This window comes from Mus pahari, chromosome 5, assembly GCF_900095145.1.
Source record: "Mus pahari chromosome 5, PAHARI_EIJ_v1.1, whole genome shotgun sequence".
Taxonomy (NCBI): Eukaryota; Metazoa; Chordata; class Mammalia; order Rodentia; family Muridae; genus Mus; species Mus pahari.
In genome coordinates, this window is record NC_034594.1 from 42662668 (window position 1) to 42690399 (window position 27732).

At 42.1% G+C, this 27732-nt stretch overlaps 1 protein-coding gene and 1 non-coding gene across 6 annotated transcripts in view; one reads left to right on the plus strand and one right to left on the minus strand.

Annotated features, from left to right (window-relative positions):
* The window catches only part of Adam23 (ADAM metallopeptidase domain 23), a 145037-nt gene extending 117832 nt beyond the window's left edge, over positions 1–27205 (plus strand). The window contains exons 21-26 of one of the 5 annotated variants that reach the window (XM_021197388.2): positions 580–685; positions 1773–1892; positions 4976–5144; positions 6890–7001; positions 19623–19713; positions 26904–27205. In XM_021197388.2, the coding sequence (XP_021053047.1) occupies positions 580–685; positions 1773–1892; positions 4976–5144; positions 6890–7001; positions 19623–19713; positions 26904–26952 (647 nt within the window). In that variant the 3' untranslated portion in view covers positions 26953–27205. Of the gene's footprint in view, positions 1–579; positions 686–1772; positions 1893–4975; positions 5145–6889; positions 7002–15359; positions 15455–19622; positions 19714–26903 lie in introns of those variants that run through there. The other 4 variants (XM_029538658.1, XM_029538657.1, XM_021197387.2 and 1 more) reach the window with 4 other exon arrangements.
* On the minus strand, positions 9532–9635 carry LOC115064071. Its single transcript, XR_003843938.1, has one exon. It is a non-coding gene; the product is annotated as a U6 spliceosomal RNA (small nuclear RNA).
* Positions 27206–27732: the final 527 nt, after the last annotated feature.

The following is a 27732-nucleotide window of genomic DNA, read 5'->3' on the forward strand; positions in this document are numbered from 1 at the left end:
GCCCTTAAGAGCACCATTGCTCTTCCAGAGAACTAGGCTCAAATTCTAGCCCCCACAGGGCAGCTCACAAGTGTTAGTAACTCCATTTCCAGGAGATCTGATGCTTTCTTCTGGCTTCCTTGGGCACTGCATGCACATGGTCTACAACCTCACTTCTAGGCACAACATCCATATACATAAAACATAAAACAAAATGAAACAGGATTAAGAATATAAGCTGGTCTACTGTGTGGCGGTGGTGTACGTATTGCCGCTAGTGATTTTACTCACCGGCCACTCTAAAACCCACCAGCCAGATCTGGTTAGAGATTTCTCCCATTGCAGACTGCACTATGCTGGAGCCTTTTTTGTACCAGCTCACAAAAGCTGCTGAAGTTTGGAAGTTTTGATAAATCAGCAAAGGGCACATTCAGAGCTTGAAATCAGCGCTTGCTTGTTTCCACCATAGCAACAGGCAATCAAGGTTCCTTTTTGTCCTCTTTTCTGGGAGGCAGTTGATAGAGAGGTTTGTGGCACCCCACTGAGTGTGAGTGGCCTGGAGAATAAAATGTGTTTTCTTCTCCCCTCCATCTCTGATAGAGGCTGCGGGGTCAGACAAGTTCTGCTATGAAAAGCTGAACACGGAAGGCACCGAGAAAGGCAATTGTGGAAAGGATGGAGATCGGTGGATCCCGTGCAGCAAACAGTGAGTGGGTGGGCCCCCAGGGGATAGCAAGTGCTCACAGAAGGATGCTGAAGTAAAGGGAACTAAAGTAGGGACTTGTGGGAGTGCAGTGTGTCCCTATATGAACAAGTCAAAGGGTTAGCGACTAATGCTCTATTAAAAATAAAAATAGATAAATGCTAAAAGGAGAGAAAAAGTATAAAATAAGCTATACTGCACTGGACCTTCTTGTACATACAGCCTGTGTATATTGTCTCTATCTCTCTGGGAGATGTACTTAGCAAAATGATCGCCAGGTCCCAGGGATGTATATTTTCATTGTTATCAGATGACATGAAATGGTCGTGCACGAGGAAACTCTCCTGTAATGTACGCTGTCTTCACCAATATGTGATCTTAGCAGATTTATAATGATTATCAGCTCTGGTGGGTGGGCACTGCTGTCTTGGCATGGTTTTAACCTTCATTTCCACATTTCCATGCCCCGTGGGCTGTGGACTTCCGTCTTAGCGACGTGACACTTCACTTGTTTGTCGTCACTCTGTATGACTCATTGTTTATTGAACAGCGAGGCTAGGGTGGAGGTAGAGATATCCTCACGACAGATGAGTCATGCGATGTCCCCAAGGATGCAGACCACTGCTCCCCTTCTGCTTTATTGTGTTGATTTCTAAATTCTTACTCTTGTGAGCTCATAGTTGCAAGCCGGATGCAAAAGCTGCACATTCAAAGGTGGATCTTCTTCATGTTCTGACTTTTCCTCAAATCCATTTCTAGGCAGGCTGTGTTGCCCTCAGCTCTGGAGTGGGGAGGAGGGATGCACAGGGCAGGAGATGTCAGGGACAGGAGCACGCCTGTTCTCCTGAGAATATGGCTGGTCTTTCTTTCCATGGTGCACACTTCACTGCCATGAGGGGCTCGCATAGCTAGGACAGTGTCTGAGTGTGCTATTGAGGGCTGGAGATAGGGCTCTATTGTAGACTGATTGCCTGGTGTCTGAAAGGTTCTGCATTTAGTTCCCAGAACTGTAACATGTAAAAACTAATGTATGTGTAATAGTGTTTTGAGCTGGATTCTTCTTGTCTTCTGCCTTCTCAAACCCGTGCAGTGATGTGTTCTGTGGATTTCTGCTTTGCACCAATCTTACCCGAGCTCCACGTATCGGTCAACTTCAAGGAGAGGTCATCCCGACTTCCTTCTATCATCAAGGCCGAGTGATTGACTGCAGGTAACAGGAGCCAGGAAACCCAGGAAAGAATGATGATCGCTGGTCTCAAGCAAGAAAAGCTGAAAACACCCAAGAGCAAAGAGTTTGTAGTTCTCATCTTTTCCTCCCACGTGAAGAACCACTTTAAAAAGTGGTATATTGATTTGCAAATTTCACTTGCCTAAAATCGTAGTGGTTATCAGTAGTTAAGACCTTTTTCCAAATCACAATCTTAGGAATAGAGTTATGCTCCAAGTTAGAACCCACATACCCAAAGCTCAAGGTTAGAAGTGTTCAGATGTTAGAATGTTTGTAAGTGCACAATGAGGTAGCATGATAATGGGACCCAACACTAAGCATGGGATTTATTTTTCACTCACACCTTATACACACAGGCTGAAGGAAATTTAATCATTTGTGCATCTATTTTGTTGACATAGGAACCATATATATTAGTCGAAATACCTCCACCCAAGCATACAGCACCTGTTAATGATGTCCAACCATCCCTCCGTACCCTGCTTCCCAGTCCCAATCCCTACTCCTCTCTCTTCTACCATGAAGCCAACTTTTTAAGGTTGATGCCTTTGGGAGAGGGTGTGCTGTGCTTATCTTTCTGTATGGAACTTAGTTTACATCTATTCTGAAAATGACAGACTTCATTCTACTTTGTGGCTGATACTGTTATGTATATACCATATCTCCTACATCTATTTCCTTTGATGGCTAGCTGGACTGATTCTGTATCCTGGCTATTGTGATAATGCCACAGGAAATCTTTAGTAGTACCATCTGGTATTTAAAGGAAACCCCCTCACTGTTCTGGAGCCTGGACTAATTTATGTTCCCACTCCCAGTGCATTAAGGGTCCTTTTTTCTTCTGACTCTTGCCTGCATTTGTAATTATTTTTTAAATGACAACTGCTTTAAGTGAATTGAGATGACATCTAATTGGTTTTGAGCTGCAGGTCCCTAAGTCATTTTGAACTTGCCTGTATTTATTGGCCATTTATGTTTCTTCTGAGCAGTGATTTTTTTTTCCCCAGTACTTTTAGTGTGCCTGCATTTTAGCTGTAACTGTGTTTTAAGTGGCTGTTTCCACTCAGAGAATCCTGTAAGTACTCATAAAGTTTCAGATTTTGAAGCATTTCAGAGTTCAGTGTTTTGGATTAGGGGTACTCAATCCCTGTGCTCATTTTATCTCTGGCCAAAAATTTTGAGCATTGCAGTATATCACTATTTGAATACTGTGCTTCATTTTTCATAAACATCCAGTTTAAGCAGTATTTTTTTTAAAGTATTTATTTATTTCATGTCAGTACACTGTAGCTGTCTTCAGACACACAAGAAGAACACCAGATCCCCATTACAGATGGTTGTGAGCCACCATGTGGTTGCTGGGAATTGAACTCAGGACCTCTGGAAGAGCAGTCAGTGCTCTTACCCACTGAGTCATCTCTCCAGCCCTTAAGCAGTATTTTATGTTTCATGTATCTGGTTTAGAGGATGCCCTAATAAGTACCCAAGCACATACAGTTAATAGGCATTAAATATTTTTTATTGATGTTATCACACACACCCTTTTTTCATATCCATTCATCTATGCACACATAGCACATAGACAAGAGGCTTGCATTTTCAGCCAGGAAGCTGTATTACGTCACAAGTAATAGCCATTGCTTTCTAGAACCATGGTTCTATGGTGACGCTCTCTTGTTCAGAGACACTGCTGTTAAAACACCTCTGGGATCCTAACACAGAACTGACACAGTTCTTGGCCCTTTATTTTCACTCTCCCAGAATTTCAAACCACCTTTTAATGGGAGTGAATAAATGTTTGAAATATTACCCAAGAGTAATTTTGCACAATTTCATGACGTCTTGGTCAGATAACTGCTACTTTTCCATCTTGTTGAATGGCTCTGAAGGTAATTCTAACTAGGCCTTAGAGAATAAGTCCCTCCCTGGGAAACGTCTGTAGTATTGTCTCTCAACCTTCCATGTACACAAGCGCTCTTCCAGTGTGGGTAACCTTACCTGTCTTTAATAGCCTCTCTGAATTATAAGGCTATATTACAAACTACCATATTGGTAAAACATTCTGCAAGACTCTTTGTTAATAATTATATCCAGTTTCTAGTTATGATCCAAACTCTAATTACCCCTAATGTTGAAACATAAAAGGTAAGCACTAGTAAAGAACGTGGCTTTCTCCTCTCAATGGTGATAGCTCAACCCTTTGAGTGATGATCTTCAAATCAAATACAACCTTGCTTTGCTGTGTTTGCTCAGCATTATTTCCCTCCCATACTAGCTTTTCCCCATCAGGCCTTGGGGAATCAATGACACACTCTCTTCTCTGTCTACCCAAACACCTTTCACTTAGCCTTAATATCGAGAACACCCAAAGAGTTAGAATATTTCCTGCTGATAATCGTTGTTCCCGATGATGTGTGCTGTAAATGATAACAAAAGGCAGTTTCACTGTAACAAGCTCTCTGTTTCACGAATGGCAGCCTTGCTCGGGCTGGCTCTGTGTTGTTGGATAGTGTGGTGCTTATGCTTATGTGGGTCACTGCTGAGGTTTGGTCTTTTCCCATGTATTGTGATGTTGCATACTGGCTCTGGTTGTCCCCAGGAATGAAAAGATTCTTACTTTGCCCCCCCGCCCCAAGTTAGCCCTGAATGGTAAATAAAGACGCTCATAGCTTATACTGAGGCAGAAGAGAGTAGGTGGAGTTTCGGTTCCTGGGCTTGGGGTCCGAGGCAGGAGACCATGGGAGATAAGGAAGAAGGTGGAGAGAGGAGAAGATGGCATTGGGTAGGCGAGTCTTGAAAAAAATGGCCATGAAGGTTGGCCAGTTGGAGATAAGAGCAGCCCAGATAGATAACAGAAAATTATAACTCAGGTTTATTGATAGGGAAGTAAGCATCAATAGCTTAGAGGGTAGATATCTGCCCAGGTCTGATGGTATGAAGGTTTCTCGTAAACATAAAGGGTTGTGACTTTTATCTGGGCACTGAATGATCAAAGGTGGGGTAGAGCTGACCCCCACCCCATTGAGATTAATTATTTAATACAACAGACCGTTTTCTGCTTTCAGTGGTGCTCACGTAGTTTTAGACGATGATACAGACGTGGGTTATGTTGAAGATGGGACTCCATGTGGCCCCTCCATGATGTGCTTAGATCGGAAGTGCCTACAGATTCAAGCCCTAAATATGAGCAGCTGCCCACTTGACTCAAAGGGTAAAGTCTGCTCAGGCCACGGGGTAAGTAGACATCAGTGTTATGGTTTGACCCTTCACTGTCAGGGACCCTGAGTTCACAGTGACAAGGTAGTCAGACACAGACATTTCTTACTCAGACTGTGCCCAGTTTCTGTGCCCTGATTATCATCATATTCTGAGTGCCTTCATCTGCTAAAATAAACATTTATAAATTAATTTGAATTAGTTATGCATATCGATCACCTTCTCCAGCTATAACTCGACATCAACACAGGGAGACAGGCAGGTGACACAGAGGAGAGCAAGGTGGACAGGACCAGGGAGCTTCTCTCCTGGTGATGCTTGGTTAAAGCATGAGCCCACAGGGAGGCCAGGTGTGCTGATCACTTTGCTTGTTGACATCAGTAATATATATATTATAAGTAACAGTAACTCCAGAGAGGAGGGGGTGGCTTGGCTCGTGGTTCAAGGGACACAGTCCAGCATGATGGGGATGGTGTGGCAGCCAGGAACGTATTCCTCCTGTTTGTCAGAGCAGGAAGCAAAGGCAGGGACCACAGGTGCTTGGCTAGCTTTTCTCTTCAGACTAGGACCCCATTCCATGGGGCGGCACTGGGACTCACATTCAGGTAGGGCCTTTCTCCTATAGCTGATCCTTCGGAAATACACTCAGATACACCCCCTCCCCAAAGGTGTGCCTTACTCATGTCCTTTAGGTATTTATTAATCCCAAGATGATGACATTGAAGTCAGCGATCCTAACTAGTGACTTAAGAACATGAATTCGGGGGCTAGAAAGAGTTTTACATTTAGATCCTGGCTCTGCTCCATTATGTCTTAGTGACTCTGGGTGGGTACTTACCCTCTCTCAGCCCTTAGCTGATGAGGGTGTGCAGAGGGAGGGAGAAGCTCATCGTAGTGTTAGAGGAGAGGAACTTGACACATAATGAGTGTTCAGTACCATTTCTATGCAAAAAAAAAAAAAAAAAAAAAAATCACCAGGTAGACTTTTTAAGCATTTTAGTTGCTGCTCTAGAAATAAGAGACATAAAAGCTCTGCTGTTTTCCCTTGTCGCATCTCATTTTCACCATTTTTTTTTAAAAGCAAAGTTCAGTCTTATTAGTCATAACCATATATTACAGTATCTCGGATTTAAAAGCATTGGCATTTGATTTTATCATTTCTAATGATAAAAGGGTCTCGGCGCCTTTCTTTCTAGTTTGCGCGTGTTTTATTTGATTCATGTAAATTGCAAGTCCGTGCCATTTGCTGCCTGGTGGAGGGTGTCAGCCTGCTGACTGGGGAAGAGTGCCTCCAATAGATGGTGGGAGGGGTGGGGAGTGCCGTCTGCGCAGGCAAAGTGCCACCAGACGGTTGGGCATGGCGAGATCACGATGCAGCGTGTTAGTGACTGTGTCTCTTGGTCTTTTCTCTTGAGAATTGCCCCTGGAGCCTGCTCCCTCTACTCTCTGGGATTGTTTGTTAAGTCCCATGTCTGATAACTTACTGTATTAAACATGTATATTTCTCATAGTTGTTCCTAAAAACATTTGCTTCAGGGGAAAAAAATTCTACTTTATTGGACATTTATATATCTAAATATGTCTAATATTGTGAATAATATAATTTTAAAAAGTTCTCTTCACTTTAAACATAATTTTTCATAATTACTAGAAATATATTCAATAATTTGACCCATGAACCCAGTCCTCAAAGCCTTCTGAGTGAGATTATGCTTGTCGCCAGTGGTCCACATTGCTGTGTCTCTCTTCTTTCTCTGTCGCAGGTGTGTAGCAACGAAGCCACCTGCATCTGCGATTTCACTTGGGCAGGTACAGACTGCAGCATCCGGGATCCAGTTCGGAACCCCAACCCCCCAAAGGATGAAGGCCCTAAGGGTTTGTATGATTCCAGTTTTAGATCATTGCAGACTATTCATTTCCCCTCTCCCACTGCAGCAGTAATACACTTCCACGGCTTTGGAAGGAGACACACAGGAATATATGCTTTTGCCACGGAGATGTGCCATCCTGTGTGTATCACATTTTCAGAAGCATCTTAAAATTACCTCCTAGCTTGGAACTGCATTAAGAAAAGTAAATATTCTGGCTTCCTTTAAAACGGTTTCTTCTCTGCCCTTTAAACCTTATACTTTCCCCCACTTTCCCGAAAGCCGATTATTTTATAATTCATCTAAGCCGTTTCATTTTCAAATCGGTACAGTCTTTGGGACTGACACGAGACTTTTATCGCCCCTCCGTATCACATTCTCTCCAGAGGAAAGTTGTAGCCTTTTATGCCCCGTTCTAACAAATTCTTTTGATTTGGTAAAAGAATCAGTTCTTCAGATAGCTTTAATTTTTCAAAGGAAACGTAAAAGGTCTGAAGCTTTGTTCTAAGCAGCCGCTCAGAGGAGAGAGAGATTAGAATTTAGCATAATGAGTCTGTGGCAGTTCATAGTCACCATGTGATATTGAAAATGAGAATGCTCAGGCCCCGAGGTCAGGTGACATGCCCGTTACCCAGGCAACCAGAGGCCAAACTGGGAGCACGCTCAGTTTCTATTGCATCATTTTACAGCACTGCCTGTGTAAAAATGAATATGACAGTCATTTTCTCATTATTCTCCCCTCTCTCACCCTCTCAGTTCATTCCCAAAGATCCTGAAAAGCTGTCAGTTACAATAGGCTTTATGTAGCATCTAAGTTGCAAGTTCCCAGAAAACAAACTATCACTAGTGCCAATTCTGACATTTGACCATGGNGTTGTACCTCAGATTCTTCTTTTTTTTAAATGGTGCTGTTAATAGTATCCTATAAATTAACTGCCATGATGTTTCCTTAAACATATATGACTAGCATCAAATTGATCAACCTTGCTTTGGATGAAACATTTAAACTCTGAACTTTAGTGTGATCTGTATGGGAGAGCATGGCCCTCACGGCAGACAAAGCTCTGTGAAAAACAAAGTCAAAACAGCAGACTACACAGTTCCTAAAGAGACGTAGCCTAGTTTGTATGCATGTGGGTTGTTCCGTGACAGTGAGCATGTTAAAACACACTTCATTCCTTTGCTTAATATGCCGGGGATATTAAAATTCTATAAGAATAATTATCACACCCTCACAATCTATTTCTGCTTTCCCTCTGTTTCTAAAAAGGAATCCACTCCACTTCTACACTCAGTCTTTTGTCACTTTTAAAACTAGAACAAAACATTCTGGGATCCACCTTCAGAAGTTAGATTTGGAGATTTAGGCCCTGACAAGAGAAATGAAGCTCCTCCTCCAAACCCTCTGCGTAGCACAGCCATGGCTTTCGAAGATACCTTGGTGCTGTTTGCTTCGGCGACACACAGGCATGCTTGTACGCTGAGCTTAGTAACGTTCTCCTGCTTGTTAGGTGGGATGGGGCTTCATGAGCTACCAAGAAATGTCAACTCGGAGCTGTGAAGCAAACAGCTACACACTAGAGGAGAGAGCATTTACGGCTGATTTTGGTTAGACCCGCTCTCATTTTATGAGGTGGCAATCTTCATTATAGTTAAGTAAATATTCCCCCTTTTATGGTAATTCAAATCATACATGGTTTTTATAAAAAAAAATAAGCACAAGGAAATACAAAAGGGCTGGAAAAGACAGTAGAAATTATCTATAGCTCCATAGCTCAGAGGCGATTAGTGTGCACCACAGGCTGCTCCCCTCGGGTCACAGTTCTTCTTTCTGCTCCTGCTGAAGGCAGCCAGTCATAAGTGCAAGTTGGTTAGATAACCGCTAAAATCATTGTGAGCTTCTAATAATTTTGATTAGGCAAAAATGTCGTTACTTCACATAAATGAAAACCAGCTATCTTGTAAACAAATACCCAGATAAATCAAGAAATTTTAGTACAGTTAAATAATAGCTCTGTTTGGGGGCTGGAGAGATGGCTCAGTGGTTAAGAGCACTGGTTGTTCTTGTAGAGGACCTGGCTTCAGTTTCCAGCACCTATATTTCAATACTTGGGAGGCTCAAGCAGGGTAATTTTAAATTTAAGGCCAGCTTGGGCTACTTAAGAGTTCTAGACCAGACTAGCTAGTGAGACGATCCCTAAAACAAAACCAAACAACAAATCCAAAGCTAACTATCTTTGTCTTCCCCTGGAATAGCCAAAAAATCTAGGAAGTATAATGAAAATATTGCCATTTTTTTTATGGTATAATACCACTTATTTTTATTTCATGATGATCTCTCTACCAACCTTTTTTTAAAAAAATAATCTTATTTTTAATATTTTTTTACAGTCTAGTCATTATCCCCCTCCTGGTCTGCCCTCTGACAGTTCCTTATACCATTTCTCCTCCCCCTGTCTCCAAGAGGATGTCCCCACACCCCCACAACTCCCCACACCCCATCAGGCCTTCCCATTCCCTGGGGCCTCAAGTCTGTCAAAAATATGGAACACATTATGAATTTGCATGCCATCCTTACACAGAGGCCATGCTAATCTCTGTACCATTCCAGTTTTAGTATATGTGCTGCCGAAGCGAGCATGAAAATATTGCCCTTTTACTCATGAACTTGGGATAAGAGATAGAGGGAACCCAGCTACAGCCCCTCAGGGCAAGACCTCGCTGATAAAGGCAAGGTCTGCAGATCCCTTTCTGTTGAGTTGAAAGTATCATAAATGGACCTGTTTATTTTGGATATTTTGAAAATTAATTCCCAGATAAACATATAGATGTGGGTAGAGACTTAGCATAAATACTGTGTAGTCATCAACTTGCTAAAGTTGTCTGTGGTGGACCCACAGTACAGCAGTTAGGTTAGTTCTGCCAGATCCCAAGCCACAGGCAGTTGAGAAAAAATATCTTTAAATGTGCAAACCCTATGGATGAGAAGGAGTCCCTCCCTCTCTCTCTCTCTCTCTCTCTCTCTCTCTCCCTCCCTCCCTCCCTTCCTCCCACCATGCTTTGCTTTTTTCTGCCCCTCTCTTTTCTCTCCTTTCTTCTTCCTAACCCTTTCTGACTCTCAGTGGAACTCATGGCCTCGTGCACGCTTGGTGAGCTCTACCACTGTACTGTATTTCCAGCCCTCTGGAGAAGGATTTTCAAAGAATTACTTAGTATTACACATCATCCCTCTGTACGTTGCCATTAATTTTATATTTGAAACCCCTTTGAGCTCCTCTTCTCTCAACTCCTTCCTGTTGAGATCACTGAGCGGAATTATTTTCCTTTGTTATGCAAGGATAGAATATCCTCCGTTTCTGTTTAAAAGAATTTCCAGAGGCCGAGGAGATGGCTCTGTAGGAAAAGCGCGTCCATGAAGACCTGAGCTCTGATCCAGAGCACCTGTGGTGAACTCCAGTTTCAGTGAGAGCCCCTGCCTCAAAAAGTAAGGTGGGAAGTGGCTGAGAGAGGTGCCTGACGCAAGCCTCTGGCCTCTACACACTTAACACTTGTGCTCTCACACCCATGTTTGCATGTACACGCGAACACAGACAGACAGACAGACAGACAGAGAGGAGAGAGAGAGAGAGAGAGAGAGAGAGAGAGAGAGAGAGAGAGAGAGAGAAAGAGAGAGAGAGAGAACCTGCCATTTATTTTCTATTAATTTGTATACACTCTGTGCAGTGCATATAGTGGACTGTGACGGAGTTTTCTTGTTTTGTTGCTGTCATGCTGTCACTGTAACAAGAGAAAAACAAGAAAGTGGGTTCTGTCACTTACACCGACTTCTGTGGGCAGAGACAGTGTGCCTAGGAAGGTTGGACCACACCCTTTAGTGAGGACCACAGTCATCAAATTAGAGATAGAAAGGACCTCGAAGGCAGTTCGGCCAGATCTGCTGCTTTACAAACAGGAAAACCAATTATCAGTGTTAACAGCTAATTAAATAAAATGTGATCACATGAGCTTAACCCCAGTGTCTTTTCTACTGCCGCTGCCTCATTTAAAGCAGCACGCTAAGTCCTTATGCTTGTTCTTTGTGCATAAGGAAGAGAAGGAATGTTGGTAGCCGGGCATGATTAAGCCCATTAGAGGATCAATTATTTACCAGCAGTGCTTTGTATGGCTCTGAAGAAATGAAGTATGTCATTAGAGTTTAGAGCTTTGAAAACAGTGACTTTAAATGTTTATAATACACCAGATATTATTTATTGCCTTTGTATGTATTCTTTAGGGGACTTTGATATGACAAAACCTTGATTTTATAGTTCTGATCACTAAATGATTCTTCTATGTGAGTATGAAGTATTATGTATAATTATGTCAGGCATTTTTTTTATTAACCACAGACTCACCAATGATTAAGGGTTTACATATATTTTAGTACCTGTTTATTATTTATTTATGTAAATAGCCTCTGTATTTTTGTTAATGAATTACTGTCTTTTTTTTTTTTTTTGACAGAATTTTGCTATGTAGTTCTAGCTGGCCTCAAACCCACAATCCCCCTGCCTCAGCCTTCCCAGCTACTGATATTACAAGTGTATTCCATCCTACTCAGCTGAAAATAACGTAGGTGAATTAGTTCAACTGCTCTGGCTCCCAGTGGGTTGTGCTTCCAGCCACCAGCCCAAGAGCTCTCTGGATTTTCAAATGAAAGACATATTTGCCAGCTTAATTTTGACTTGTTCAGTGACTAGTTCAGTGGCTGGGCACTTCGAAATCTCCCTGCAGCCAGCACACACTCCCCTCCAGTATTGCTGGCTTAACACTTCCTAAATCCATCTTTCATCTCTGCTCCCCTGCCCCCCCCATTCCTCCCTCCTGTTCCTTCCCTCTATGTCTGTCCCATCCCTTCTCCTGTTCTCTTGGTGGCTCTTCCTGCCCCCCTCCCCCAGGAACTTAGAAGTCCTGCCTCTGTAATCTTGCCCAGTCATTGGCTGTTGGCTCTTTGTTGATCAATTAAAAATCAATTAGGGACAAGGATCTTTAGCGTTTGGACATGTAGATTCTCGATTTTGGGACCCAAAATAAGAAAAAGCATTAGAACCAACCCCCAACCCCCCCCCCAAAAAAAATACTTGTCGTGAAATAATTTATTGCATATCCTTCCAGACATGTCTCCCAGTATACTAAAATTGAACTATTTTTTATTACATGAAAAGGGAGAAGGAGATATGAATTTATGTCTAGCACACTGAAATTTTGAACAAGATAAGGTATTTTTATAATATCAGTATTATGCTGTCAAATAAGGGGTTTAGTGTTTATTTCTAACCTTCAATTTAGTAAAGCAAATCCCTGCAGGAAGAACTGTGGCCGGCCGAGAGCCAGCAGTGCTGGCTTTGCCGCCTATTGCCTCTGAAGTGCCAAGTGATTTAGAGTTGGCCCACCCGTTTCACATAGGTGAAACACCGCCTCCTCCAGTTTTGGAAACTAAGAAAGGAACCACCCACTTTCAAAAAGAGCAAAATAGAGACTTTTTTTTTTTTACACCAAAAAGGAGAACATTTATAGTTTGCATCTGAATATTACACTCTTATCAGAAGTTCTGTTCTGTTTTGTTTTGGTTTGGTTTGGTTTGGTTTGGTTTGGTTTTTGGCCAGTAAACCTAGAGAACAGGAAGCAAGATTGAAAATAATAAACACATACATACACACACACCATACACACATACCATACACACACATCACACACCACACAATGCTATATTCCATTCCACACACACACACATACACACCATACACACATCACACCCATATATACACACAACACGCACGCACACACATGCGTGCGCGCGCGCTTGCGTGCGCACACACACACACACACACATACCACACACACACACGCACACACACACACACACACACACACACACACACACACACACACACACACAGGTACTGAGGTAATGACCATGATCTATGGGCATAGTGTAAAGAAGAACAAGTGTGTCAGACAACGGGGGAGTGTCAAGCATCCAAAACCAGGATTGTGTTTATCATCTGTGAGCCTTGGGAGTGCCATGATCAGGGTCCTAAGAGAAAATTAACTTATGTCGTTGTACATACAGCGTAGAGCCTAGGTGCAAGAGAGACATTTGCAGATAAGGAATGAATATGAAAGAAAAATAACAAACAAAGGCAGTTCTATAATAAATCATTGGCTGTGGAAGTAAAGCTACACCACGAACTTCCAAAGACCCAAGGAAAGTCTTTTTCAAACTTTTCATCATGGCTGCATTCACAAAAGTGTCCCCTGTAAAATGCTGCCCACCCGAGGGTCACTCAATCAGTTCCTGCCAAACAGATTTGGAAATAGGCCAAGTCTGAATTTAAAGAGATAAAACCCTGTTTGGGATCATAGCAAGGGACCTGGTAGATTTTTACTTGTGCCGGAGCTGGCCCCGTGACGGGAAGCACACGAGAGATGAGCTCTGTGAAGGCTAATCTCCACCTCGTCTCATTTGCTTTGTGTGAAGAGCACTTATCTGTTAAGAATCTGAAGATAATTATTCTCTCTCAGTGCTGATTAAGGCTCATCATCTGCCTGCCTGGAATACGTGCTTGAAGCATCTTCAGGATTTTTTTTCTTCCCTGATCAGGTTTCCCATACCTGCCCAGTGGGCCACCGAGTCCTCCCGCTTCCACAGTGAGGAATTACACAACAAATGTAGAAGAGTTTGCAAAATTGTTATCCATCTTTCGTGTGGTAGTTATAATTTTTAAAATTAATGAATATTAAATTAACATCACATTATATGGAAGAGCAAGGAAATGTTTTCCTATCATTTATCAAATCTACCTCATGTGAGAGTTAAAGGGAAGGTAGGATTGACTGGTGTGTTTTGACTCTGAGTGTCGGTACTTAAAAATTAAGCCCCTTTCCCCCCAAAAGTTATGAACTAACATATTTGTTAATTTAACATTCTGAAGACAGCTATTTTATTTAAAAAAAAAAAAGAGTCAAGTTTTATGTTTGGAATGCCTTTCCTTTCTAGTCTTTGTCTCTAGAGTTTGGAAATCTGAGATGTAATCTGTGTCATTTTGAATGGAAATGTGGGCTTCAGGCCACGGGCCATCTCCTGTCTCCCTCCTTCTGTGCTTCACTAGACTTTCTCTGTGTAATGTTGTGTCTCCATCTGTTTATTTTTAAAGGTCTATCTCTGGCTGTGTCTAGTTAAGAGCCTTCAGACTCTTGTTTATATTATTTACCTTGTGATAAAGTGAAGTAGCTGCAAAATTGTTAAGCAGGCTTAGAGATCCAAGATTCTGTCCCTTTGGGGGTGAAATCCTACTGAATGCTCCAGGAGTGCAATAGGAAGCCTTGAACAACTGTGGCCGTGAGTCTCAGGTCTCAGTCCTGTCCCCGGTATTCACAGAATACAGTCTGTCATAGAATACAGTCCTGTTGAAGTGAAACTGTTCTCATCGGGAAGGTCAATTCCATTCCATGCCTTCAGTTTATGTAGAAACGAGATAAGAGTGTCTGTGCTGGTTCCCTTTTACCCTTTCAGACATAACTGACCCTAAATAATATTTGCTCCTACTTAAATATCTGACTTTGTGTAGCCCATGTGGAGAACATGGTGGGCATCGTTACCTGTCCCAGATCTGTTTCCCAACCGTGGAAAGCTTTGCACAGAAGTGATGGCGTACAGCTGCAGAGCATTTCTGCTCTGCACTAATAAGTGCTTGGTGGTCTGCGGCAGCCTCTGCGGTCTTCAGAGGCTCTCTCTTTTTCTCAGCACACACAGATATATACTGGAATCTATAGTCCAAGAACTGAATGTCCATTTCCTATGACAGAAGTGCAAACCTTGCAGTTATTCAAAATATGCTTTCCAATAACTTTCCAGGTAAATTACAAGAATTTTAAAGCTACTCTATTGGGTGTTTATGAGTTTTCAAAAAATTGGATGGTATATTGTCCATTTAAATGATGTTAAGCATATTTTGCAGTTTGAAAATTTTATAAAGCATGCCTCAATGGTTAGTTTATAATTAAAATATAAATTTGCTGTAGTTCAGTTAAAGATTTACCCTTATACTGCTAGGCACTATAACTCAGAACGGCTTAGTTATGAACCTAAAGGTATTTATAAGACATTATATTTTAAAGTAGGGCATGTAGAGTTTGAAGATAAACATTATTTTCATATATTCTCTGCTGTATGCCCATCTCTGTTTCAAATTTCTGAGTGAAGATATCCATGCTTAGCTAACTTTCAAAGCATTTCCTGGAGAGATCGTTTTGTGTGATAGTGAAACCAGTGTGTGATTTTCTTCTCTGTTTTAAAAACGAATCTCCGTTTCCCTCCACACAGTGACCATGGCCACGAGCAGGCTCATAGGGGCCGTGGCTGGCACCCTTCTGGCCCTGGGGGTGATTTTTGGAGGCACAGGGTGGGGCATAGAGTAAGCATACCGAGTGTCTGCGTGTCTCTCTGTGGTGTGTGAGGCGGCTCTGGCCTGGACCTGACCCTTCCATGCTTGTCCTGTCGGTGTTGCCCGTGCTGGTGTCATCCGTGTTGTGATTTGGATGTCTTGTGTCTTGTGTCTTGTGTCTTGTGTCTTGTGACTTGTGATGTTTCTCGTGCACCATAGAACCTTCTCCTGTCTGGAATAATGTGGGGCATAGAACAGTGCTTGCAAGGCTTTCAAAGTACTGACCTTATTATTATTATTATTATTATTATTATTATTATTATTACTATTGCTATTATTATTATTATTATTTTACTATTAATTGGCAAAATGTGAGTGTTTCATAGAAACATTTTAACGATTTTACTTCACTACTCAAATAAATCCATATATACAATTAGGACTACCAGCAACTCTCACACTTTTTAAAGGTAGTGAGAATGGGAGCCAGTTAATGCTTTCCTATGGACTTAGACCGATATGGCAGGCTTCAGCTCCATCTGACTGAGGATAACATCAAGGAAGTCAATTTCTTTCCTTTTTTTTTGTTATAAAATTAGTTCAGGGTTCAGCTTTGAAGTGTTCGTACACATTGGAGCAAGGAACATTATAAATGAAAATATATTAAGTTCAAACCTGCACAACCTTAGCAACAGCTGCAGCTCATCTGGCAGTTTTGTCTTTAAAATCCCTAGTGTCTGAACCACTGTGTTGTGATCCCTTTCTCATTAGATTCCCAGAAACTCATCTCTCCCTATGCTCCGGTTACCCTGCTCTGCACTTGATCCTTGCCCTCTAAGTAGATGAGATTGCTATGCACAGACTAGCTCATCAGGAAGCCCTTTTTTCTTCAGCACCCAGAGAGCAGAAGTCACCCTTCACACCCTGTGTTTTCTGTTTACTAGGGTTCTGGTAACACTTCATAGTAGTTCCTCCCCAACCCCCACCAAAAAAATAAAAAAATAAAATTAAAAAAATCATCGTCTCGGGGAGACACTAGCTATCCTTGACTTAGCTCAAAGAATGCGCATGTGAGTATGTACACTGTCGGCACAGCCCTCAGTTTCCACTGCTTAGGGACTCATCTGCTCACCTTACATATCTGAGTCAGACAACTTGGGCACCAAGATAGCCATGGGAAAGGAGCAGGCATGTATATTACACATGACACTATTCTACCGTAGCTGCAAGGCCTGGCCAGCCTTAGATCTTTTTTTAAAAAAAAAAAAAAGTTTTGGAGACAGGGTCTCACTCTATGGCTTATGTTCATTTACTGGGTAGCCTAGGCTGGCCTTGATCTTCCAGCAATCCCCCTGCCTCAGATTTCTAAATGCTGGGATTGCGGTATGAGCCCTGATACCCAGCCTAGCCTTACGATGCTCTTAACTCATGCTCTCTTAGTACATTCTGAGAAGCATCTTTGATCGGGAGAAGGAGGGGCCCTGGCAAAAGGCTTGTTTTTCTCTTTGCCTGTGAGAAGATGAAGCATGTAACCATGCTAAAGTGTTTGACTGCAAGAAGTTGGTCCTGCAAGTTGCTTCTTGTCACTGTCGGCCAGATGTTCCTATCCCAGGGCCAAATTCTAGACATATGTTCATGTGTAATTCTAAGAGGAAAGGCCGTTTTCCAAAGATCTTCTCAAATATGTCTTCTGTCTTCCTTAGTGACCATAATTTCAGTGCCTTCAGATATAGCCGAAGCCATGACATTTGGTCATTCATCTAGTCTTAGAGATGGACAGGATCAAAAAAAAAATCTTTATTGTAAGCAGCCCTGCTTCCTTTGTTCCCATCCTTCCTATCCGGTGTGGTGTGTGGCTTTTTATGCTTGTGACAGGTAAGTGTCTAAGTGTATGCTTAAAAAACAACAACAAAAAAAACTAAAATAAGACTTGATGTTCTTGTTTCATAAACATTTCCTCTATGGCTTATTAACTTTACCCCCTTCAAGTTTCATGTATTTGTAATTGATATGTAATGAGTTTTTAGAAAATAGAATCATCTAGTACCACATAGTTTTAATGCTTCCTCGTTTAATTGACAGTGTAACCAATGTTCATGTAACCAATAACATGGACAGATTGCATTTTTAAATTCTAATATCTAGAATTTAAATATATACCCCAGGGATTACTTTCCATGGATTCTATATCGAGTGTGATCCTAACCGATTCTGAACCAACAGAGTGAATCCGCTTAAGTGTGGGTGCATACACAGTACTATGAACATATTTTTTTGAATGTTTTCTCCAAATTTCACTGTGAAGAGATGGAGACAAAAAAAATATGTGGAACAGAATGGAGTTTCATCAAAGCAGTCATTCACAAACTTCCTATAAAAGGCAGGGTATAAATGACAATGCTGTCAGTATACATGCAAAAAGTCATGGCTGTGCTACAGTAAAATGTCTTTACCCAAATAGATAGTGAGGCCCGATGTGGCCTGTGGGTTCCAGTGCTCTGACCGTTGATTTATAACACAAGTCTTGAAGTCAGGCAAGTCCATGTTTGGATCTTGTTTCCATTATCTATTGGCTTTAGAATTGTCTGGGCCTTCATCTCTTGAGCAGGATGGTCCACCTTCCACCCTTGCATGTTCCTGTGTGAGGAGGATTCAATGCGATGATGTGTCAAATGTTCAGAAATGAGTGGAGTCGGGGCTCATTCTGCAGTCTCTAAAAGGCATTTATCATTCTCACTGCTGTTATTTATTGTCCTTGATGTATCTCCAAAAGCTACTGAGATTCACGCTCTAAATCACCCTCTGTGATTTAAGAGCATGTCAAAACCCAGGAACCTGATAAGACCCCATCCTGGAACCCTACTATACCACCTTCTATCCACCCACTTACACGTCTAAAGCTGTGTGGCTTCTAAGCAAAACCACCCTCCACTCAGCTGTGGAGATGTAAGATGAGGTGTCTACTATGTGAGGAGAAAAGAGATTATTCTGCTCAGCAAAGAATGAATGTCTGCAAAAAAGATGAGGGTTTTAGGAAAACCAGCAAAATTGACTGCTTTGAGATTTATAGGCAAGTATATGTAGTTAGCACTTAATGTATTTGGTTATTAGGAGGCACTGCTATGCCTATGCATAGTAAATCTGCATTTACTATGTGAAATGAAGGTGTGAAATTTCCTCTTTCATTTTAACTATGTATAACTGTCTTGGTTGTTAAAGGCCAAATGAAGAAGACTGGAGTTACTGCGATTTGTTACCAACTTTTAGCAGTGTGGTCTCTCTACTTCACATTATCATTCCTGATATCTTTTCCAGTCTTTAAATATATTACCAAGTTTCAAATGTCTTTCAATGAGAAATGCGAATTTAGCGAATTTAAAAGATATATTTCTGGCACATGCCTTTAATCCCAGCACTCGGGAGGCAAAGGCAGATGGATTTCTGAGTTCGAGGCCAGCCTGGTCTACAGAGTGAGTTCCAAGACAGCCAGGGCTACACATTGAAACCCTAACTAAAGAAAAAAATAATAAAAGAAAAAAAAAAAAAAAAAAAAAAAGGTCTGATAGAATTCTCCACTAAATATTTCTCAAGTGGAATGTAAAGAATCCTTTCTTCCCTACTTCCTATAAATTGCTCATATAAATTTCAGGTCTCCTATATCTGGAAGCTCATTTTGGGGCCTTAACACTGAAGAAATATCTGAGGAAAAAAAGGTTGCAAAGCCAGGTCTTCCAACTAAATTCTCACTGTCTCCCAGTGCAGAACAAACAACACGGAGAGTGTGGTCTGTCTGATGGAGGAACACCGCCATCATTGGCTTCTCCTTCCTCTTACGTGTTCAGCAGCAGATGGGGCCAGTGCTAATGGAGCCCTGTTCTTTATTTGCACAAACCTGTTTGACTTATGATATGGGTGGAGAGGAGAAAGAGATAGAACACATATATGAAAGCAAGCAGTGCTGATTTATTTCAAGTTTGGAAGAAGATTAGCCTAACTGAGTTTAAGATCAGTGGGAAAGAAGGGGCAGACTTAAAGCCAGATCACCCAACCAGAGATGGAAGTGTCTGACCTGGGCTTTAGCAAGGACAAAAAAGCATCAGTAGCCTTGCACAGCAGGGTTTTGCTTCCTGAAGCTGCCTTTCCTTTGTGGTAATGAAAGTAGTTGGCTCACATGACTTTCTTCCCATGATCCTCTGTCACAGGTCCTAGCGCCACCAATCTCATAATAGGCTCCATCGCTGGTGCCATCCTGGTAGCAGCTATTGTCCTTGGGGGCACAGGCTGGGGATTTAAGTAAGCAACGCCGCATGTCTTCTTCTCTGTGGCTCGGGCACCTCTCTTTTCTGCTTACATAACCTGGTTTTGAGTTCCTGCTACAAGACTTTGGTGTTGATAATGCAACCACAATAAAAAAAAAATAAAAGACGCGCTTTTACTCAGAAGTGGGTTAGAAACATAGAACATGGAGCTTCAAATGTCATCTTCAGGCAAGCAGGGAAGTACAAGCTATGGAAGGAATTCACTTTAATTTGAAGCCCTAGCTATTCTAGAAAGTAAAGACATTCTACCCTGTGGGAGCAAGCCTCCTGGAATGCTCTCATGTGCACTTAGGTGACCAAGGAAACATGTTGGAAATAAATACACTAGAATCCATAGTTATTTCTGCTAAACACTGGTTTATAGTCCATTGGGGTTTTCTGTAACCTCAGTCAGCACATAACCATTGTTTCTTACATGTAACTTTGTGGTTTGAAAACCTTCATTTTTTTTTTAACTTAAAAATATTTTAATTGAAAGCAATGGTTCTGTGGCATTTAATGTAACACTGGTATAACTGACTGGCCTGCGGTGCTTTCATGATGATTTTTATTTTGGATTGCATATTGATACTCAAGATGGCTAAAGTAGACCATACCGGAGAGTTGCAGATAAACCCTACTGTGTTTAAAATTTTTAAACCCAATTTATCTAGTTTGGCTATTTTGTACCTCTGATTCACTAGAGAATCACTTTCAAGCATTTTTGAGCCCTGGTTACTTGATTTTTAGTATTTGTAGATAAGCCTTCCTCTGCATGTAGTCTCTCTCATAAATTAAGTAAGTCTCATCCAGATTAATTGGGGTGAATTTAAGTGGGAAATGAAGCCTGCAGTCAAACCAAAGCCCCCCCACTTCGCTTTCATCCAGCCACTCAGTGAAGGAAGCTTTGTCTTAAACAAACTGTGGAGTGGCCTTCCTTAAAGCCAGTTAAAATGTTATTATTAAAAGCTGACTGTGAAAGAAAAAAAAAATACTAAGATATAAGCTAAATAAATCAACATTTTCTGCTAATTTGTTATGGTGTTAGAATTTAATGAGTAAGCCTGTAGCATTTGAAAAGCTTCTAATTGGAAACGTGTATCGAATGGTGCTTGTTTTCTACACAGATCTATACAGTTGGACTTGTTTAGTAAAATAGTAATTTGGGCATCCACATTCTTACAAAGACACACAAACTGTCTAGAACCTGGTATTTGGATTTCTCCTCATTTGAATGAGGTGTTGTCCAGCCTGGAGCACATAAGGACCAGCTCAGAAGCCATGTGTTTTTGTCTGGGTTTTCCTCAACCCAGAAAACTTTTCTTAGTGTCCCACTACTGTGAAAAAGTCACCGTATATTATAGAAAGTGTGTACTCTATTTATAATGCTTCCTTAAAAAAAAAAAAAAAGTAAATGTGCTTCCAGATAAAGAAATCTGGCTCACTCTATGACACATAGCATCTTAGCATTAAGAAGTGTTCATCTCAAAGACCCAAGAAACTGTCTCCTGTGCGTCATTGCCACGCAAGGCCATGCGATGGCAGATGTACCATTTCTTTGTTCTCTGTGAGAGCACACTGTTCTGTAGCAGGACCTCGAAGCAGCAGCCTGGCTAGTTCTCAGCTTGAACTGCATGTTGGGGGAGAAGCCTATATCACTGTGTGGCTAAGTGGATTAGACTCTGTGCGGATGATTCACATCTGAGAGATGTCCAGTCGTCAGAAGAACAGGGCGTGAGGTGAGGGGTGGATACAGAGGTTCAAACCCAGCTCCGCTGACTGTGTGTGGGGACTGTGACATTGGGACTCTTCTGGATGAGCTTGGTTAAAGCCCCTTCTTATTTCCTGTCACTGTAATATTTCCTTGTTGGTAAAATGTAGAAAGTCACAATACTGCACGATACCATGCAGTAAATATTTTCATGCCTTGAGGGTGGCAGGCCAAGAATGTTTCTCCGATGATTAACTTCTGCTTTGTGTGACTTCTGGAGTTGGAATTGAGAGACACTGTTGTGCTCCGTGCTGCACATACATTGTTGTCACACTGTTTGCCTTTAGATCTTAATAAGAGCTGGTGGTTTGTATCAAGCTGTGAACTGTGACTCCTGCCTTGAAATGGAGGGCTGTCTGCACTCGGGGGTGGTGGTGGGGGACACTTGTTTCCCCTCCACTTGGACAGTTTTGAAGACAATTAGAGATAATTTGGAAGTACTGGGTTGGATGTCCTTCAGAGCTTCACTGACTTCAGTGTAAATAAAACCAGTTCACCTTAGAAGCAGAAATTGGAAATAGTTGTAAAAAAGATGGTTTTAGACAGCACTATTGGGAATTCTTCCTGAAACTGGGGCACTATTCCCAGAAGTAGAGTGTGCAAAGATGCCTGCAGCCTTTGAGAGCTGGAAACTTGAGATGAAAGGAACAGGTACAACTGATGGGGGGAGAGGGGGACCTTTTTAGTGTCACTGTCCTTTAATGCGATATGCTGAGTAATTTAGATGAGGAAGAGGGTCCAAACCATCCTTGACCAGCACAGATATACAAAGACAAGCAAGAAACACCGCTCTGCTGTCAGCCCACACTGTCTTTCTGATTCTTTCCCCAGAGCACGCTTCTTCTGAAGTAAGTGCTAAAAGGTATTACTTTGGGAGAACACGTGGGTATGTGTGAGTGGGTGCACTTTCCATGTAGTAAGGTTATGTTAATGTATGAAAATTATTGTGATCTAAAAATAACATTAATTAAGGTTGCTTCTTTTTAGTCAAATAGCTAAGCCTGAAGCATTTGGTTAATGTGCACAAGATTTCCATATGCAAAGTTATAGAATTCCCAAAAAGGGAACAAAAAAGTACTCTTTGGTGGAATTCTCACCATGGCACCTGTGTAGTCTGTTATATTGAGTAATGTAAAAACCTAGTAACATTAGGTAAAGTCAGACTCTGTGTTCTAGAAGTCTGAGGCCCGACGGGATGACTGAGCAGATGTGTTCATTTCCAAGTATTGAGCATCTTGTGCCTAATTCTAAGGTGTCTCGTGGAACATCATCTGCATTGTTCTTTTTGTTTTTTTTTTTTGCCACGTGCTTTTCCTCTTTAGCTACAGAATGAAGTTGTGAGCTGTGACGAGGGGACCACGAACCTCCGTCATGCATGGTTGACTCATGGAGGTTCCTCATTCAGGCCGAATAACACTGGTACTCAATTAAACTACCAGAGTTACTGTTTTTACTGGACATCGGAACAAATGAAATAGACGATTATTTTAGTAGTGTCTTCCTGAAAGGTTAGGAAAAGGTGGATGAGTATTTTGCATATACATTAAAAACAGGGTCGCCATTACTACTTTCATGAAAACTGTTTAGGCAACACACCTGTCTTTGTTAGTTACTGTTGCTGTGATGAAACACCATGACCGAAGAACAACTTGGGGAAGAAAGGGTTTATTTGGCTTACAATTCTATATTATGGTCTGTCATTGAAGGAAGCTAGGATAGGAACTCAAGCAGAGAAGGAACCTGGAGGCAGGAGCTGATGTAGAGGCCATGGAGGGTGCTGCTTACTGGCTTGCTCCTCATGGTTTGCTCAGCTTGCTTTCTTATAGAACCCAGGACCACCAGCCCAGATGGTCCCACAATGGACTGAGCCTTCCTCTATCAAGCCTTAGTTAAGATTTGTCTATAGGCTGGCCTACAACTTCATCATAGGGAGGCATTTTCTCAATCGAGGATCCCTCCTTTCTGATGTCAAGCTGACAGAAACACTAGCCAGTGCAACCTCCTGATTATGAAAACAAGAGTTTAGATGTGAGCTGATGAATGCACACAGTATTTATCGCTATAACAAGTGATAGCAATGATGGTGGCAAGAAGATGACATAAAGGTGCCAGTCAGGTAGTTTTCTGACAGCCCTTATCACAGCGTTGATGCTGGGCTGAATATGGGTTGTTCCACCATCTTACAATGTGTTAATCATTGGAATCCCTCAATATTCCATCTGGTCTCCATGGCTTCCCATGGCAAAGTGGGTTTCCACCCCTGCCAGCAGAGTCCATAGTAACCTCCCAGGGCAGTTCTTAATAAAATGTTCTCTGAGAGCCTGCAGTTGTCACAGGTGGTTGTCCTACGGAGAAGTCATTGGCATGAGCACCCTCCCCTCTTAGCTCTGAACCATTGGTGGTTAGCCTTGGTTCCATTCTGTTCCATTTCTTCTCTAAAGAAAAGACTGTTACAGTTGGTAATCCTCTAAAATGACAGCCAAAGGGCTCTGGCCAGAAAAATAACTGAATCTTGGTGGGGAGGGGAAGTATTTTTGATTTTCTTAAAGTTAGGATGCAGTGAAATCAATTTAAAGCAGTTTCTGTTCCAGAATGGTCACCAAGTGGTTGCTTTCCTTTGTAATTTCTGTGTCATATTTCAGTGTAGAGTAAGGTGCCACATTACCTTACTGTCCAAGACTCTTGGGCTAGACACTTTCTTCTCCACACATCACCATGACTCCAGGCTGAACAGGAAGACGCATGTGTTTCCTTGACTCAAACTTCTGAGGACATAAGATCAATCTAAGGTGGCCTAGAGGCTTGGTGTGTGTGTGTGTGTGTGTGTGTGTGTGTGTGTGTGTGTGTGTGTGTTGGTGATGGCCATGGGGACTAAGATGAGAGACAGTAGGTGACTAGAGATGGCTCTGTAGTTAAAAGCAGTTGGTATCCTTCAAAGGACTGGGATTTGGTTCCCAGCACCCACATGGTGGCTTGCAGCTGTCTAAAACTCTAGTTCCAGGGGATAGGCAAAACATTCATACACATAATTTTTAAGGGTAATAATAGTAGGTAGCTCCACATCTTTGTTAGAAGGCCCATGAAAGCTATTGTTACCTGGAGATTTTTACTGGTGTATGGATGCGTGTATATATATAATACATGCAGTATAGGCAAAAGTTTAGATTTCCCATAGGTATCAAACATTGATAAAAACAATGTCATCGTAAGGTTAATAGATTGCACTGATATTTTACAATGATCCAGAGATACCGTTCTGGTTGTGCTAACAAAATTGCCTTCATCCAGTAAGCAGTGGGCATTCACATGACATGATTTGGGAAGGAAGCCAGCAAGGCCTGTCTATTGTAGGTTTTACTTTCACATTAAAACTAAACAAAGAGTCTTATGTTCATATAGAAGATTCAGGACAGACAGTGCTCAATGTACAGTGACCCACAGTGGATGTGTGGCTTACCTATGAGGGAACATCACAGAGACCTTGCAGAGTTATCTCTCTCCACTCATCTCTGGGTTCCCTCTCCCCCTGGACTTCAGATTGCTTTCTTCACTGCTGGGATTTTAGTGGAAGAGAAAATGTCCTCCAGTTCTCTGTTAGTACTGTTCACAAAATGGGTGGTTCTATGGGGTAACAACTTCTTAGTCTGACCAAAGAACTTAGTAATCCTTTAGAATGTTGTTTGATGGGGAAAGCTCAATCTAAGCTTCAAATTTGACTTTGGAGAGGAACACACACTTTTGGACACTGGAGTTTCCTGGGTTCCAGGCTGAATTAGAATTTCAGATTTCTCTTTACAAACATGCTACTTGGCTGTCCTGACTTTGGGCATCCCTGTGTTTGAATGAAAGAATTTAAATATGGGTAACGTGCTCTTGTCCTGCTCAGTGGGTTTGTTCTGTCCTCAGCATTTATATTAATTGAGGACATTTGTTTTCTGTTTCACCTGAATTGCAGTAATGCACATCTGGCTTAGATAGGGTCCCTGGTCCCCAAGGCAGTAGGTGTTTCTCTCCCCCAAGTCTTCAGTAAAGAAATATCACTCTTAGACATCTTCTCAGAGAGCATGAACTTTGACGGGAGATGCAGGTCCTGAGCAACCCCAGTAAGTTTATTTGGTGACAGTCACATCATGGGGATGTCCCATTCAGGCTTACCCATAGGTAAGTAGAGTCAGCAATGCCTGCTCTCAAAACCATTGTTAACTTCAGAGGACTCGGCAGTAAGTCAGCAACTCTAACGCAAAGGTGTTTGCTTCATTGAATTAAGTCACTAGGCCAAGCCACCACATGTCCAGGCTTTTGTGAAGATGTTTCAATGGAGATTTAAGAAAAGGGAAATTTTTGTTGAAGATGTTCATGCTTGGTATTTAAAAAAAAAAAAAAAAGCATCAAAGTGGGACTTATGGGAAAGTAGGAACTTTGCAGGACATTTTCCTACGGATTTTAAGCTTTGGTAGTTTTTCTGTGGGGGTGGGGGGTGGAGGAATATGTCATAATATTTTGGTACCTAGGGCCAGTGAAGGTGTTCAGCTGGCCCTGAGTAAGTGGGCAGGGGAATGAGGGAACGAGGGCTCCTCAGCCTCCAGTTTTGCATGATGCCTTGGTGGCTGTGGAGTTGTGCCCGCCAGTATGCAGGCTAATGCATGAGCCCCTTGCTTGATGCCCCACATGAAGCCAGACCATGGGAGGTTACAACCAACTCACATTGTTGCCGTGTTGTGTCTTGCTATTGTTTTTTTCTCTCTTTCTTCTTTCTCTTCAAGCACAGGAATCACTTTTTAGGAGACTGGACACTGAGCAAGGCACTTGAACCTGCTTCTCTCCACGGAGCTAAACTGCTGCATTTGCTTGGCTAACCTGGGCCTGTGTCCATTCTCCTGAGTGTACCATCTCCCTGTGCACTCTGTCTGCCAACTTTCCACCATGAGAAGTGCCTGTTCCATAGTGGAGTAAGACCTCACACAGCCAAAGCAGAAATAGCCAGGCAGAGCAAGGATTGGGTGAGCGCCTGTCTGTTGCTCCAGAGCTCTGAGGGTTTAGAGGGAACAGCTACAAGACCTCCCGAGTTCTCCTAGTTCTCAGAGGTGAAAACTCCTACCCTGAAGCACTTTTCATCTGGTGAATTAGCAATGGTATTTGCTTCTGAAATTAGACCAATTTGTGGTTGAAAATGAACAATCTGAAGTTTCCCCTAGTGTTCCCCCAAAGTGTGTGGTCTCAATGGGGAAATGCAAAGATGTTCCAAAACATTAGCCATTCTTTGTTTCCAGTTACTTGGAGACTGCCTCTGTGTGAGCGGATTACTCTGTTCTGGGACACGCACCGTTGTTGTCATTTGTCTCTCACCGTCATCTGATTAATATTGTGGCTTTTCTTTTCCTCTTCCCGCATCTTCTTTTGACGTACTCTGGAAGAAACGTCAAGAAGAGGAGATTCGATCCCACTCAGCAAGGCCCCATCTGAATCGGCTGCACTGGAGGAATGCCACCTTGCACTGTTGGGTTCTGGGAATGACATGTTTTCAGCCATGCTGCCGGAACTCTTAAGTCTGTAAAGAAGACCCTTGGGTGGTAATGACTACAGAGCCTCAAATCTGAGAATGGGTATGGGGTACAAGACAATGGTCCCTTTTGGAAATAACTTCAAGTAACCCCCCAATCACCTGTCAATAAAGGGGAGGGGGTTAAAGACCATGTCATTAAAAAAAAAAAAACTTCAGAATCCTTTATTATTTTTTTCTTTTTAACTAAAGGAGAGGGAAGTAGCAACAAGTGCAATAAAAGAACAAATAGCAAATGACCCTGCCCCCAGCCTGCTGGCACTTAATATCTTCTAAATGATTTGGCATGATTTTTTTTTCCTTTTACTATCAAAGACAAACTCCAGTGGCATGAAGATCCAATTTTGGAAAGGGTAAAAACTGCATGGCATATATAACAACAAGCTAGCAAGCCAACCTTCAGCAAATCCTACAGTGGAAATCACGAGGGGAAGATGACAGATGACCACACAGACGCTACCTGGGTCTGGATTAATGCCTTTCCATCCTCCACCCCCCCTCCTCCACCTCTGCCCTGGCCAACCCTTTCCCTATGTGCTCCTGGCCCACTCTAGACACGCCCGTGGCAGCAGTCATCTGGACTGTGTTCTTGTTGATCCGCTGTACCCATCATTTCTCTCCTGGACAGTGGGAGCTGGAATTTGAGCAATGCTATTGTACAGTTCTTTTCTAAGTGTAGATCT